This window comes from Stegodyphus dumicola, chromosome X2 (assembly GCF_044657685.1).
Source record: "Stegodyphus dumicola isolate Sdum_Otavi_A_Nest chromosome X2, ASM4465768v1".
NCBI classification, from domain to species: Eukaryota; Metazoa; Arthropoda; class Arachnida; order Araneae; family Eresidae; genus Stegodyphus; species Stegodyphus dumicola.
Window position 1 is genome coordinate 194,288,017 of NC_140781.1, and position 15,350 is coordinate 194,303,366.

General features: G+C 29.6%; 1 protein-coding gene across 2 annotated transcripts in view; it reads left to right on the forward strand.

Annotated features, from left to right (window-relative positions):
* LOC118199690 (uncharacterized) overlaps positions 1-15,058 on the forward strand; it is a 36,451-nt gene extending 21,393 nt beyond the window's left edge. For both annotated transcript variants that reach the window (XM_035371597.2, XM_035371598.2), the window contains 2 exons: positions 5,598-5,708; positions 8,064-15,058. In XM_035371597.2, the coding sequence (XP_035227488.1) occupies positions 5,598-5,708; positions 8,064-8,999 (1,047 nt within the window). In that variant the 3' untranslated portion in view covers positions 9,000-15,058. The remainder of the gene's footprint in view (positions 1-5,597; positions 5,709-8,063) is intronic.
* The last annotated feature ends 292 nt before the right edge of the window (positions 15,059-15,350 follow it).

Consider the following 15,350-nt stretch of genomic DNA (forward strand, 5'->3'; position numbering starts at 1 on the left):
TAGGTATAGTAAAGTAACTGTGCGCTACTTGATGAGATAGCTTACAGTGCCACTTTGTGAAAAACGCGGAAGTTAGCCTTCCTTATCTCGAAAACGATACGAGATGGGGAAAAAAAGTGAGTTACAAATTTGTAGAGAATCATCGATTTAGTATGAATTGATACCTTGTGGATATGAATACTAAACATAGAATGCTGAAAACGCACATTTGTTTCTTCACAATTTCCGTATTACAAATGCTTGTGCAAACATGTCACCACTATGCTACAGCATGTAAGATGAAGTTCTAACAAGGGTCCAGATGTACATTTCAGCTAATGGAAAGAAGTGTAAAACATCGAAAATTAAGATAACTTGTGATATCTAATTGTTTTTTTCTATCTAAAATTGTTTCACGATGTCACAGTTTCGGAAATTGCGAACAAACAAATGTGTGTTTACAATGTTCTATTCTTAACATTCATGTCCATGAGGTCTTTTTGTACTAATTCGACGATACTCTACAACCAAAATTGTAATTCAATTTGTCTTCTTATTTCGTATCGTTTTCGAGATAGGGATGCTAACTCTGCTGCTTTCCACTAGGTAGTGCTGAAAACTATCTCATCTAGTAGTGCATAGCTACTTTACTACACCTGGGCACCAGTTTTATGGCTATAGCCACAGTCATTCGGCAGTTAAATGTGTGGTACGGGACTTTAGTGGGCACCCTGTATATAATATGCAATAAAAAAGACTTTACAATATTCATTTTGTAGAACATAAATCCATAATGAAGAGCAAACTTAGCAACCAAGGCAGCTTAAGTACTCAACTTTATTTCAATTGTAGTTAAATTAAACACTTTGTGGCCACAGTTCACTAGATACCTTAATCATGCCTGTTTCAAAGTAGTTGCATTTTAAAAATTGTTGTGATAGGAAAAAAGCAGCAAGCAATGCCTTAGCAAGAACGGAATTAGAAACAAAGTGTGCAGTTATCCAGTGTGGAAGCCTACCAAGGGAAGGTGTCGGTTTAAATTGCTTATTAGAGAAAGTTTTGATTTTTTAAGTTTTGAATTAGTTATGTCATCAGCATTATTAAGTCATATGTATGGATTATCTAGAAATGATGCAGTTGAGAGAAAATTTGATGCAGTTTAGATGGTAGAAAGGAGACATATAAAAATCTAAATAAGATATTTAAAAACTATTGCTAACTAACTCGGTAATTTATTAGAGATTTATTTCCTTATTTTATATTATATAATGAAAATTCAAAGTAAACAAGTAATTTAAAAAGCTGAATGCTTGCACTAAATTTGCCAAGTAATAAGTCAATGATTTATTATTAGAAAAGTTTTTTTTTATATATCTCCTAGAAACATTAATTAATGTGATGGATTGCTGGAATAAATTTGAGTCAGTATTTTAAGTATAAGTAATTTAGATATCTATGATATTAAAAATATTTTAATAAGCTGTATAGGAATATTATTTTAAATTGGAAGAATTCTAAAAAGTATAATTAAAATGTAAAATTTAAAGTGCTAAAAAGGTAGCCATTGTTATTGACTGTAGATTAATTGACTTGTCAAAGGGAACAAACCAATCCATTATCAAATAACAATAACTAAATTAAGTGAGAGTGTTTTATTCCAAGTAAGGATCAAGTTGTTATTTTGCTAAAGTTAAATCATAAGCTATGAAGCAACCTCAAAAAAGAGAAAAATAATTATTCTTCTTGAACCAAAATACTTGTCATAAACAAAACCGAAAAAATAAGTAAGATTTTTTTTTTTTTTTTAATTTAAGGTACTTGTTAAGATTAAGTTAATTTAAGAATATGTTAAGATTGTTTAATTTAAGGTACTTTTTAAGAACTGAATTAAGTGAGATCCTAACTAGATAAAAACTTTCCCCTACACTCTCACAGTATAGTGAAAAAAAATTTTTTTTTAATATTGATACTTGTACGAATTAGTATAAAATAATTGAAATATGTACAAAAGAAGATATTTGAAAACAATGGAAATATGAAGAAATTAATACATTCTTTTAGATTTAATTACAAAATCAAAAGTAGGCATTTAAGTATAAAGTTAGGTCCAAGTTGATGCCACAAAGGAAATTAAAATTAACTTAGTTGTTTGCAAAATTTGAAACAAAATGGCTGTAAATGTACACAGTGATGGAATGTAATAGGGTTGTCGTATTTAGTGGGAGAAGGTAGCAGTTGCTGACATATTATACTTTATTTGAGATATTGAAGCCATAAAGCTGTTGTTAGAAATTAGTTTCTTCTTTTTTAAAAAAAAATGTTAATCAAACAGAAGAAATTAATTTATTTTTGGCTAATGGTCTGAAAAGCATAAAGAAGAAGGTATCTTTATAAGGTATTCTCCCACTTCCCTAGCATGCCTTCGTGGTGTAACGGTAGCACACTGGGCCGGTATTCCAGAGGTCCGTGGTTCAATTCCCAGCGAAGGCCATTGCATATTTTTCATCTTTTCGGCTTCCAATTAACCTAATGACTCTACATATTCATTGGTAAAGGGCTATTTACTAGACTGAGAATGATGAAATAGGCCCATGAGTTAGTAAAAGAATAGAATGTCAGAAAAAACTTGCAATTTACATTATATATAAAAATTAATTACAAAATTTACAAATCTTTAACTAACAGAAATCCAACTTATTCTGCCTTTTTCAGGTTTAGGAATAAATTATCATAACCCTGTTAGTCAACAGACTGAAATTGAGTATTTAACGTCTGCTTTTTTAAGACAGAAATTAATAAATTTATCGGGTACTAAAATTATTTTTAAGAACTTGAATAAGTATTAATATTTTGTTTTGAATATCTAGTGTATCGATAGAAATACTTTTGATTCTTTGTATTTGACTAATGACTGTGTTACTAATTATTTTTCTGGAAATATTTGAGTCCAATTAATTGATTTATTATTTGCAAATTTGAAGTTCATGATTTTGTCATAGAGTTTAATCTGTGTGTAGTTAATTATTTGAAGATCTTGAAATTCGATAATGTTTTGTGAAAAATTAGTTTTATTAAGAATAAGGCTTTGTGAATTTGGGAATTTTCTATTTTGTTAAAATTATTAAAAGGGATGAGATCATCAATGTATCTGAAAGTATGTGCATAACAAATTAAATCTTTTTGTTATAGTATTTTTTTTAAATTTAAATTCTTGAATAAACGAAAAGATGTTACAAATACAAGTGAATGTGTGAGCTCCCATTAATATACCTGTTGTTTGTTTAAAAAGTTGATTGTCAAATTTAATGTAATTATTAAAAATAGTGCAGTAAAGAAAGTTCTTCCATTCATTAAAGTCTAAAATAGTGGGAATTGTAGGAAAGGGTTCCGGAAGTTAATGAAGGCTAGTAAAAATTTCTTCTGAAGAGGAAGTATACAAGTTTTGAAAGTCATAGCAGTTAGTATTTTGTATGTTGATAGTCTGTAAGATGTTAATTACAGGAATGTTATTATTGATAATCCAGCAAAAATGATGATATCTGTTACAAGCAGTGAAGATTAAGTTGCAAATCTTTTTAAGTTTTACAAATGTATAGTCCATATTTTTCCTGTGATTTGCTATGAATCTGAATTTAATTGGGGTTTTATGAAATTTAGGTAGAGCATGAAAAGTTGGAGAAGTGGCATTAAAGAAATGTTGAGTTTTTTATGAAATGCATTAATTTTGTTTATTAATGAGGTCTCAGTTATGTTAGTTAGTTGGTAATATTGGCATTGTAAATTTCTGTGTGAAGAATTTGCTTGTAGCAAATATTTCAAATAATGCTAACACTATTATTTTGTGTATCTGTTTTAGTGATTGTAAATTGCATTTTTAAATTTTTAATGCTAGACAAAAATTTAGGCCAATTTAAAGTACTATTAAATTTTAAGAATTTAATTTTAGTGTTTATTTGTTGAAGTACTTCCATTTCAAAAAAGCAGTATTTGGTAAACTAAGTCAAATGTTAGTTTTGACTATAAATTTGTTGATGTTATTTTCTGTATTTTTGTAGCTAAAACTTTTGTTGACATATCTGACAGGTTTGTATTTTGTTCCATATTTCATTAGTGTTTTAAGTTGTAAGTTTTCAATGATATCCAAGTTTCCTGTTATTTGTTGGTGGTGAGAATCACCATAGGGAAGGAATTGTGTCAGTTTGCAATGTCATTCTACTGGTTCATTTAATTCATGGTGATTAGTAAGCAAACTGCTTAAGGTTTTTTTATATTTAAATGCTATAACTGGTTTGTTATCAGTTGCCAGACATTTGTTGAGAATCTGAGAAAAGTGTAATTGGTCAAATTGTGGGTGCAGACTGACTCAGATTTATTCCAGTAATTCCTCACATTAATTAAATTTATTTTCCTTGGAGATTATATATATAAAAAAACTTTTCTAATAATAAAATATATATGTATAAGTAAATAAAGTAATTATTAGTAATAAATTGCCTAATACTTGCACTAAGCTTCGAAGTAATAAGATAATAATTTTTTTTCTAGTAAATTATTGAATATAGCAGTATCTCCTTTGGAAAAAAAAGTAGTTAGAATTCTATTGAAATGAATTTACTCGTTAGCATATTAAAAATGGAATAATTAAAAACTTAGTATTTATTATTAATTGTTATTAGTGCAACCAGCAAACTAAGTAAATATCATCATTGACCAGAAATTAGTTGACTTTTCAAGGGGAACAAACTAGCTTCTGATCAGTTAGCAGAAATTAATAGATGCTGAAGTGTTTCGTCTTTTTCTCAAATAAGAAGCGAGACTGAAAAAAGCTGTTTCTTATGACTGAGCTAAAACTATGTAAGAAAATAAAACTCACTCTTATGGGAATTCTATGTTCTGATTTGAAGATTGCATTTAAAGTTTGACAGTACTGTCAATTTCTTCCTGATTTTTAACCAACAATTTGAATAATTTTAACTCAATCTTACTAAACAGCCTTTTTAAATTATTGTAAATTGATTAGAAGTTAGTTTGTTCCCCTTGAAAAGTCAACTAATTTCCGGTCAATGACATAATTACTTAGTTTATTGGTTGCATTTAATTATTCAATTTTAATAACTCCATTTTTAATACACTAATGAAGGAACTCATTTCAATAAAATTCTAACTACTTTTTCCCAAATATATTCCATAATCTACCAGAAACTAAATGTTTAACTCAAAAGAATGATTTCCTATATAAATCAATTTCAGAATTTTAGTTAATTGTTGATATTTGGCATGCTGAAATTCGTTGACTATATTTAATTCTTGAAATATTCTTGAACATGCTTGTCAGGTTCCAGCATTTTTCATGTTTATGTAATGTACTTTGTTAATGTTTATGTAATGTTTTCTTAACATGTTTTATTCCTCATAACTTGTACTAACAAACTGGTGTTGATTATCCCACTCTGTCTTGTATCCCAGGTGATAAATCACATTTGTAATGCTTATGCTCTTTCAGTTTTTTTCAACCCCAAGATTATTTGTGTTCATATATATATATATATATATATATTATAAAAATGTTAACTATAAAAATATCAGCATATCAATTTTAGTTATTCGTATTTTGATAGAAATTTGGAGCAGTTGAAGGTAAAAGTTTCAAATATTTAAGAGAAGCTGCTGAAAAGTCAAAGCAGAACACAGGCCATTATACTCCTCCAGGTGGTGAAACAGTACAGCAGGTTAGCATATTTAAGTATTCATGTGTTTGAAAAATTCTTCAGTAATAATGTTGTTTAAATTATAAATCGATTTAACTTCAGTTTCTGTAATGTAATGTAAAACAAATCCATATTAATTTCAGAGATGTTTCTGTGGAATTCTCTAATTAGAGTTTCACTCTGCATATGATGTGTGCTTTATTGGATGAAAATGCCCTTTTATTCTAATCTGCATTTGCGGAAAGTAAAATCAAAATATTCTGAAAAGATCAATTTGAAATTAGTATTATGTATTAATTGACTAAAGTAAAAGAAGCGTATAAATGTTGCAGGATCTTTAAATGAAAGTTTAATGTGCTTGCTTTATATTGAGGCCTTGTTAAAAAGTATTATTAATTTTCCTGGTCTTTGCTTTTATTCTCCTTTGTGTTACTTACTCGTAGCCACATTTTAACTTTTTAAATTGGAAAGACTTGATCAGAATAAAGAAATAAAGAAATCTGTTTAAAAAGCTGAAAGTAAATCACTAAAAAATATGATTGACATAAATATAATTGCAGGAAAATATTTGTTCTGAATCATTAGTATCGATCCCAGAAATAGTTTATGAGATCAAAATTCCGTTTATTCGTTTGTGTTAATTTTAACTGTACTAAGTGTGTGTATGAAAGAGAGAGTATGAGTGAGTGAGTGATTTACGGAAGCTGGAAACCTCATTATATGCTCATCTTGCTGTGATTTTTGTTTTTATTTTAGTTAATTGCATTGAGAGCTTTAGCATGATTAACACAATAAAATAAACTGATATTACTGTTGGAATCCATAGCTGTTATGGTCAGAATTGTTGCTGCTTGTAAATTTGACCAAGGACTATCCGCTTTTGTGTCTGAAAAATGATTTAAAAATGAGAATCTTACCTAAAAGGAATGGCTGGTTGGTTTATTGGTAGGGAGAAACTTTCGTTTTATTATTCTTGGATTTTTTTTTTTTTTTTTTTTTTGTGGTGTGATTATCTGACGCCTAGCCAAGGCTGTGGGTTTAACTCTAACTAGGCTTTGCTGTATGCATGTCTCTTTACCCCCAACTGGTGTAGTTGTGCTTGGTGTAGGTGTAATATTGTTGCTGGTGAAAAAGCTAAATGATCAATGTGTTCGGTAGTTTGTAATGAATGTTTTTTAGAGTTTGGCTTTTGGAAAAGAAACATCTTTTTCATAAATAATTTCTCTCTTTAAATTGGTGAAGTTATTTGTTGCTGAAAGAAGTTATATACTGGGTCTCCAGGAAATAGCTTTTGATGCATTATGCAATGAGTTGGAGAAGCATGTCAACAGCATTTATGTCATTGGTCAGAAAAGCACTTCTAAAATTGTAAATGTCTAGGAGGCAGAGTGAGAAAGGATGTGATATTGTGAGAACAAATAAAAACCATATAATGAATCAAAAATATAACTCCTGGTATAAGGATATATTATATAATCAATTTTCTTGAAGTTGTACTGTTAATCGTACATGTCTTGAACATAATCACATACCTCATTATAAGGGAAAACTGTATCGTACTAAGAGTGATTCCATTGATGAAGGTTATCTCTTGTATTTAATTTTGAAACAAATCCCATTAATGATCTTGTGGTTCTTATTTACTTGTTCAAAGATAGCAAAATATAACAAGAGACTTGCCTGTTGCAAAAGCTGTCAACATACAGAATGAGGACAAAACAATCTGGTAAACAACAGTTACCAAAATCTCTATCCATTTTGTAAATGCCCGCATTGTAATATTCACTACTGTGGAAATTTTTTATTTTGTTAAAAATAGCTTTGTCTGTTATTTGATATGTATCTAAAAGCAAAATAAAGGTTATATTATTTCATAAATAGGGGTGTCCACTAATATTTTATAATATTTGTTGTTTGACTTCTGAATTAATATTTCATACTCAACTTTAAATATGAAAAGCTCATGAACAGTTCATTTTATGCTGTCTCTTGCCTTTTCCAACAACTGATAAAACAACTGGTAATAATCACTATTTTTTTTTTTTTTTACTTATTCTGAAAAATAATTTTTCTGTGGCTGATAAAATGAGTGTAGTTAAAACATATGTTTATGATGTATCTCAAGGGAGAAGGCTTGTCTTGTCTCATTAGGTAGCAGAATTCAAATTTTTGAGATTGAAAAGACATTGGCTTGTATTAGGAACCCCCTGCATATGATCTTTGTATTTAGTGAATACAATATTAAGGTGTTTGCTAAAAATATTGTGACCTTTCAGTCAGTGACCCCCCCCAAAAAAAAACACAAAGCACATATATTTTAAAAGTGTAAAAGTTGAAATGTTTTAGTCTTTTATTATATTAGATATATTGTTTTAGGTTCATGAAAGAGCAGTATCTTTTTTCCATGACTTGTGTGAGATGGTCAAAGAACACAGTAAACTTGAGTCTGCCAATGGCTCTGGAATAAGTAGAGCTGATTTAAATGGTGGCAGTAGCTTAGAAAATGGAAAACAAAGTGGTCAAAAGAGAAAGAGGGAAAATGGTGAAGCTGGTAAGATTCAAAATTCTGAGTGCCAAAACAGAAGTCAAAGTAAAATATGTGTGAAAGAGTCACAGAAGAATGAAGTTAAAATTTCAGAAAATTTGAAATATGAATCTGGAAATTGTAATAATTATGAAGCTTGTAATTTCTCTGCTGAAAAGGACATTGTCGCTGCATGTGATAGAACTGATAAAGACTTCTTTTGTGTTCATAAAGACATAACCTTGAAGCAAAATGGGGACTTGAACATCCCATCCAGTGACAAAGGACAATTTCCCATTACATTCACTGATGAAATCATACGCTCACAAATTGTGTCAAGTTGCAATGACCAGCCCAATATTGAATGCCCTAATGTGTCTTTATCACCTTTAGTTGATCAAAATTTTATAGCATCAGTTTTTTCTAATCCTTCACAAGAACATTCTCGTAAGGAACTTCATCATGAAAGACGACTTTCTGTTTGTAGTTCATGTGATGATGCAGATAGTGGACTTAATCTTACAGCCAATATTCTTGTTGTAAGTCATGGTGGATGGCTTCGTGAACTCTTTCGCCACTTTGTTGAAGATTTAGAATGTTCAGTGCCTGGAGGGAAAAAACAAGCACTTCGCATAAGTCCCAATGCAGGAGTGTCAAAATTTACTGTTTCTGTTGAAGAACATGATGGACATCCAAAAATCATATGTCTTCAGATTCATGATAAGCAGCATTTAATTTCATCATCATATTCTGATAACGTTTTAAATCCAGATGAGATAGCTCTTTAAATAGTGTATTTTTTAAAATTATATTGTGAGGGAAAAAAATTATTTTGCTGCTGTTTCTGTAAAATTTGGGTATGTTGTAAATTGAGATATTTATATTGTTATTTGTAATGAAATATTGTTAATCATTTGTGTGAGTTCTGTAAATGTTTCAGATGTAAATATATTTTATTGCATCAGTATTTTGATCAAAATTAAATTCTAATCATTAATTTTTGTTACAAGTATTTTTTGCAAACATTCACATGAACTCGTGTGTATTTTTTTAAGTACATACAAATTTATATTTATTGTATTGTTGCCAGTTAAATCTCAATTTGAACATTTCCATGTTTTCTTTATCTTTTGGATTTTTTCTTATGCAAAAAATTAAAAGCTACATTCTATTCTTCAAAATAATGCAGGGTTTTCTTTAGGGCAGAATGCCTGTATTCTTAGAATTTTGTGCATATTTATATACTGGTGTAGCAATTTTTATTTTAGCATTAGTAAAACTGCAAGTATTTTTTCTGTTATCATAATTTACTTTTATTATCATGTCCATCACAAAAATTTTTAGTTCCTTTGTTTTTATATGTAAGTAAACTGTAAATGTTAAATTACTTTCCTTTTGACTATATAATATTCAACAGCTAATAACCTGGTTCATTTTCTTCTTAAAAACAAACTTCCATCAGAAATGATTATAGTTCTCAACATTCTTGGAAGCATTTGGGAAATTATTGCTAACTAAAAAAATTTGAAATTAAAAAAAAAAAAAAAAAAATAGTGTTTAAAATTTTGCCAGTGCTTCTTGTGCATGTGGCGAAGAAATTATCTTATGTATTATTTACTGGGAAAACACCCAAAATATATTGATACTTATTTTATATTCTACGAAGTGCCTATCTGCATGGTGAGCTTGGATGATGTGAATTTTGACAAGCATGCATAACTCTTATTGGAAGATAAAATGAAGTAATTGTATTGTAACTTGCTTTGTATAAATTTTAGCTTGTTTGATTTCTTTTGTTCATTGAAAAATGTATCATAAAAATATTGTTAATATATGTTCTCAATAAGTAATTTAATAGCAGTGCTGGAATAAAATTACTACTATTGTTAGGATTTTTCAAGCACGTAATTATGTAAATTTGCTGAAAACCTTAATAGCTTCTTGTATTTTAATGCTATAACTAAATTTCAGCTACTTGAATTTTGTATTCAGGACTTGCATTTTCTATTTTAAATTGATTGCATTCATTTTTATCAACATATTAACAACCTGTGTTATATTAGTTACCTCCCCACTAAGATATTTTTAAGTGCTTATTTATATAATTATCTGTGAAGGAAAAGGGAGAAAAATCTTTAATGGTATAATAAATTTAATTACTCATTTTAGATGACTAATTATATCTGTCGCACTGAAATGTCATTTCATGAGATTCTGTCAATATGTTGTGTTTAAAAAGTCATAAATTTTTTCATTCAATGGCTGTTTTTCAGTTATAAGAATTATACATTTTACTATGGTACATTTATCTGAGCATTTCATTCCACCTTTTCCTGTTCGTAATGAGTATGTTGTAAAAGATATTTGATACAATCATTGCTTCTATCAACATGGGATTCTCTTTGTTTTCTTTGAAATGACAGTGTACTAATTCCATCTATAGCGTCTATGAAAAAGGGCTGTCTGAGTGGCAGAACTGCATATTGGAAATTTCAAGGAAGAGCAAATAAATCTCTAATTAAAAAGGTCAGGAAAGAAAGTCTGTAGTGACTAATTTCACTCAAATTAATGTGTTACTTCAGTGGCCAAGTGGCAAGCTTTTTAGACATACAATAACTTATTAAATGATGTAACTGTATTTCAGTTGGAAAACAGCTCTGCAGAGAAATGACATCAGTATGCAAAATGTAATAAATTTGCCTTCTCTTTAATTCAAAAGTAGTTAAAACATGTTTTTATTTTTTAAATGACATCATCATTCAGAGAGCCTAGTAAAGCATATGTGTTACATCAAGGAACAGCAAGGACTGCTGATGTTATAATAATGTACATATAAACAAAATTACTTTTATTTTTTAATTATTGATGAAAATTTATGTGTAACAGTTAAAGTCATTTTTTAGCATGTTACTTTGTCACAATTTGTGTAAATTTATTTTTAGTCTGTTAAATTACACTCTCTTTATCGTTCAATTTTAGTAACTTAATCATCCCCCCCCCCGAAAAAAATGAAATTTTATGTTTATGAGCATGTACCGTAAAGTGGACTGTGTATGCATGGAAAAATAAAAAATATTTTCATAATATAAATATTGCAAAAGGCCCGTTTATAAGGGAGCTAGATGTTTGGCTGCTTCAAATAAAACTAGAAGGGTCGAGGACGTAAAAGAGATAAAGCAGGTGTAAATGTATTTTAGGAAAATTTGGATTAAAAATTGTGATTTATAGAATGATAAATCATCATTAATGGTAATTAAGTATAATTTTAATAATCATGCAAACTAGATAAACTTAATTAAAAGAAAGCTATTAAACTGAGGAAATAAATTTTCTTCAGATGTATAATTAAAATAGAAACAAGAATTTTGTGCATGAAACTCCTTCAAGCTATGGTAAAGTATAAAAAATGATTCATTTAAAATACGCATGTGCAAGAAATAGAGTCATTTTCAAAAGTTAAGACTTTTATTGACATCTGGCAATAATCTGATTAATTTTCTTTCTTTCACATCAAGAGAGGACCAAATCTCTTTTCCTCAAACATCGAAAATGCCTGTGTATACGAAATTCTTTTGGAATGCTTTTCCCCCATGACAATTTAAATACTACAGCACTAACAACAACCTACCTAAGTAAAGCAACAACTTCTTTCTTGGATATTTTCACCCTGTGTGAAGTTTCCCTTTGGGACAGGATTGCAACTTCAGGCATCAATAGCTAAACATTTTCAGTAAACAAAGGAAAAAGAAGGTGCATTAACCCGGTGGAAATCGCGTATCACATACCCCAGTATTTAAAATACGATAAAAATAGTTTTATTTTGTTTTAAAGCTGTTTTTCTTGTTCTCGTGTATTATAAATATGCGAATAATAATTGGGTTTCAAAAAATTCATTTCCAAAATAATCTTAGAGTTAAAATTAAGATAAATGAAAATAATAAAAAATAAACATCATGCCTCTAAGTTTCATTGCATCTCTAATACACAACCCTTATTTTATTTCTTTACACTTTGAACGAAATACATTCATGTGGTCTTGTCACAGAATGTTTTCACATTTTAAACATTGCGTCCTTGGCACGAGGGCAATTTATCAGATCTTTCAGACTTAGTTGTTTCGAATTTCATGTATTCGTTTTAATTCTTCGTCGAAACTTTTGCTTTTGTTTTGCATGCAGTAGATCAGTTTCTTGGTAAAGTATTAATCTCTGATCTTTATTCAATACTTTTTTCATTAATTGTAATGTTAAGTCCTTCAAAAACAGACTTCTGTTTCTGGTTGGTGGATTAGCAGTTGAATGTAATATAATTCAAGCATTTATTACAGCAATATTCAGTGCAGGAAAGAAAATTACCATTGGCCATCTCCTTGTTATACTGGCAATTGAATAAGTGGCTGACATTTCATTCCCCATATCCACTGCTCCTTTAGTCATATTATAAAAACATATAATTCCTGATGTTTTATTTTCTCCAATAGTATCATCTATAGTACGATCGTTATATAATGTTGAAAGCATAAGAACAGTTTTTTTCTTTTTTAGGAACATTTGGAATTAATGTTTTATCTTTTGTGAAACCAAAAACAGTGTAGAAAATATTCCTAGCTTCATCTTCAGTTTCCGAAATGCAATCTTCATCGCTTTCAAATATTTCTAATAAATCTCACAGGCGTTGCATCTCCAATTCATAGGGAGTCATTCTTTTTACCATAATGCGGTTAGAAATTTTTAAGGTTAAGTTTAATGTCAAGTACTTTAAAATCACTTGTGAGTAGAAATATCTACTGTTACACTCTAGAAATAAATTTCTGAACTAAATATTCAGTCAGAAAAACACACGGACACGCGCTTGGGGTGTGTCATACCCCAGTTCCAACAAAATACCGATAAATATTTTTCTGAAACACACAGGCAAAGAAAAAGCGGTTCTGAAAGTCAACCACAACTAGAAACTCAGCTACTGAATGTAGCACAGAATTTTAGTTTCACAAGTTAGGAATATTCCACTTTTATGTAGTTGTGGGGTATGATACATCGCACGCGCTTTCCCGTGGGTTAAAATAACAGAACTACTTTTAGTCACTTCAAAAGAATGATTGACATGCCATTTAATAACAAATGAAAGCAATGCGTAATGCAGTAATGTGATAGGGGAAAGCACTAGGTAGGAAATTATTCGGGTGACCTGCAAATCTCTGAATGGTCAGGTGTTTGGGGTGACTTCGGCATGAAAGAGTTAAATGTTCTCAAATAAATTTTTTTGTAGATTCATTTTTGCTTTAGCTGTTTCCCAAATGACAAATGTGACCGAGCACAGAAAGTGTACTGAACTTTGTTTTCTCAATGGAATTTCTGTTCTGAAAATGCTTGAAATGTTGCAGGAAAAATTTAAGGAAAATATTTTATCAAAAACAAAATTTTTGAATGGCGTAAGATGTTTAAAGAAGATAGATGTACAACACTTAGGTGAATCATCTACTTTGACTAATGAGCAACTTGTGGGTGTGGTCAGAGTTTTGGTGCTTAGCTGTTGTTTAATAATTAAGGGCTTTATTAAGTGAGTTCCTTTGGCAGTAGGTCTTGCAGCATGTCTTTTCTCAAGCTGTTCCAAAACAGTTGAATTTTGCTCTAAAACATTAATGTGCTCAAATGGCCAAGCACATATTTTCTCAAAGCAAGTCCTTATTTAAATGTATTAATAAATACAGGGGAGGAAACAAGGATCTTTACTTCTGATATTGAAGCAACCTAGCAATCGTTATGCTTTTTTTTAATTACACAGTGTTGTGCATAAAAAATTGCTACTAACTGGCCAAAATGCAAACACAAAATATTAGTTGAGTGTTCTGCAGCAGTCGTGTGAAGTGCTGTGTATAAAATTACCTGAATTGCAATGAGATGGCTTTTGGATTTGTATCATGGTAATGCTCCTGCTCACAGTGATTTTTCATTTCGAGAATTTTTGTTAAAAACTGAAGCAGCTTTGCAAGCAAGCTGTTTGTTCACCTGCTGTGGCACTATATAACTGTTTCTTATTTCCATCATTAAAATTGCCTCTTTGTGGTCTTTATTTTGAGTTTATAAATGCAATAAAAGTAAATTCACTCCAAATTCTGTACGGGCTTCACAAACATAATATTTGTAGAATAGAAAATATTGGCATAAATGCATTGCATCTGAAGGAGGAAGTAAGATACTGGAAAGTAAGTTGAAATCATTCCTTATTAATTTTTTTCTCTCTAGTTAATGTATTAACAATTGTAATTAAGGGCTGATTTATTTTGAGAACGCATGTGTAGGAAAAGTAATTTTCATGTATCTTTTAGAAGATGAAAGTGAGACATGTTTAAATGTGACTGCTTTAATTCCGATTTCTTATATTTCTGCGGTAATTTGTTTTATTCTGCATAATTCTTTGTGAGTACTATAAAACAGTTAACTTTTCATCCTTTACTGTAAATATTCTTTTTACTGTTTATTGTGTAATTTTATTGCGTTAATTACTGTTGCATATCCTAGCAAAAGCAGGATGTAGTTTTGACTGAAAAATGCTGTAATATATGGCAGAAATGCTGTTTTCTTAAATATTATCATATCTCCAAGCATTTCATATATACCTCTCATGGGCATTCTTATTCATATTGAACTTTTAATCGATATATTTTCAACAGATCTGATTATTATGATTAGAAATATTTTATGGCCTTTTTTTTAACATGATGCAAATCATTTTTAAACTTACACTGCCTAACAGTCGCATGTTTTAAAATCAAAACTATGAAAAAATCCTTTTTTTCATTGAAAATGGTTTTGTTGTACTAAAGTAAATAAAATTTTCTGTCATATGTGTGGATGTTTCATTTCCCTTATTACTACTGCCAAAATATGATTACATGTTCATTTTTTAAGGTAAATTTTATGCTGATGTTTACAGAAGTGGTTCTTGGCATGATCTACAAAGTAAAACTGGGGGGAGAGGGTATGCTGTATGAGCTTAAAGTTTTTTAGGTCAACACTACTTACTCTCTTTCCCTACTTGAGAGCTGAACAATTAAAGTATTCAATCTGAATGGGATGTCTAATTTTGTAAAGAATTGCAATCAGATATTTGTTACGCTTTACATAAACTCATTTATA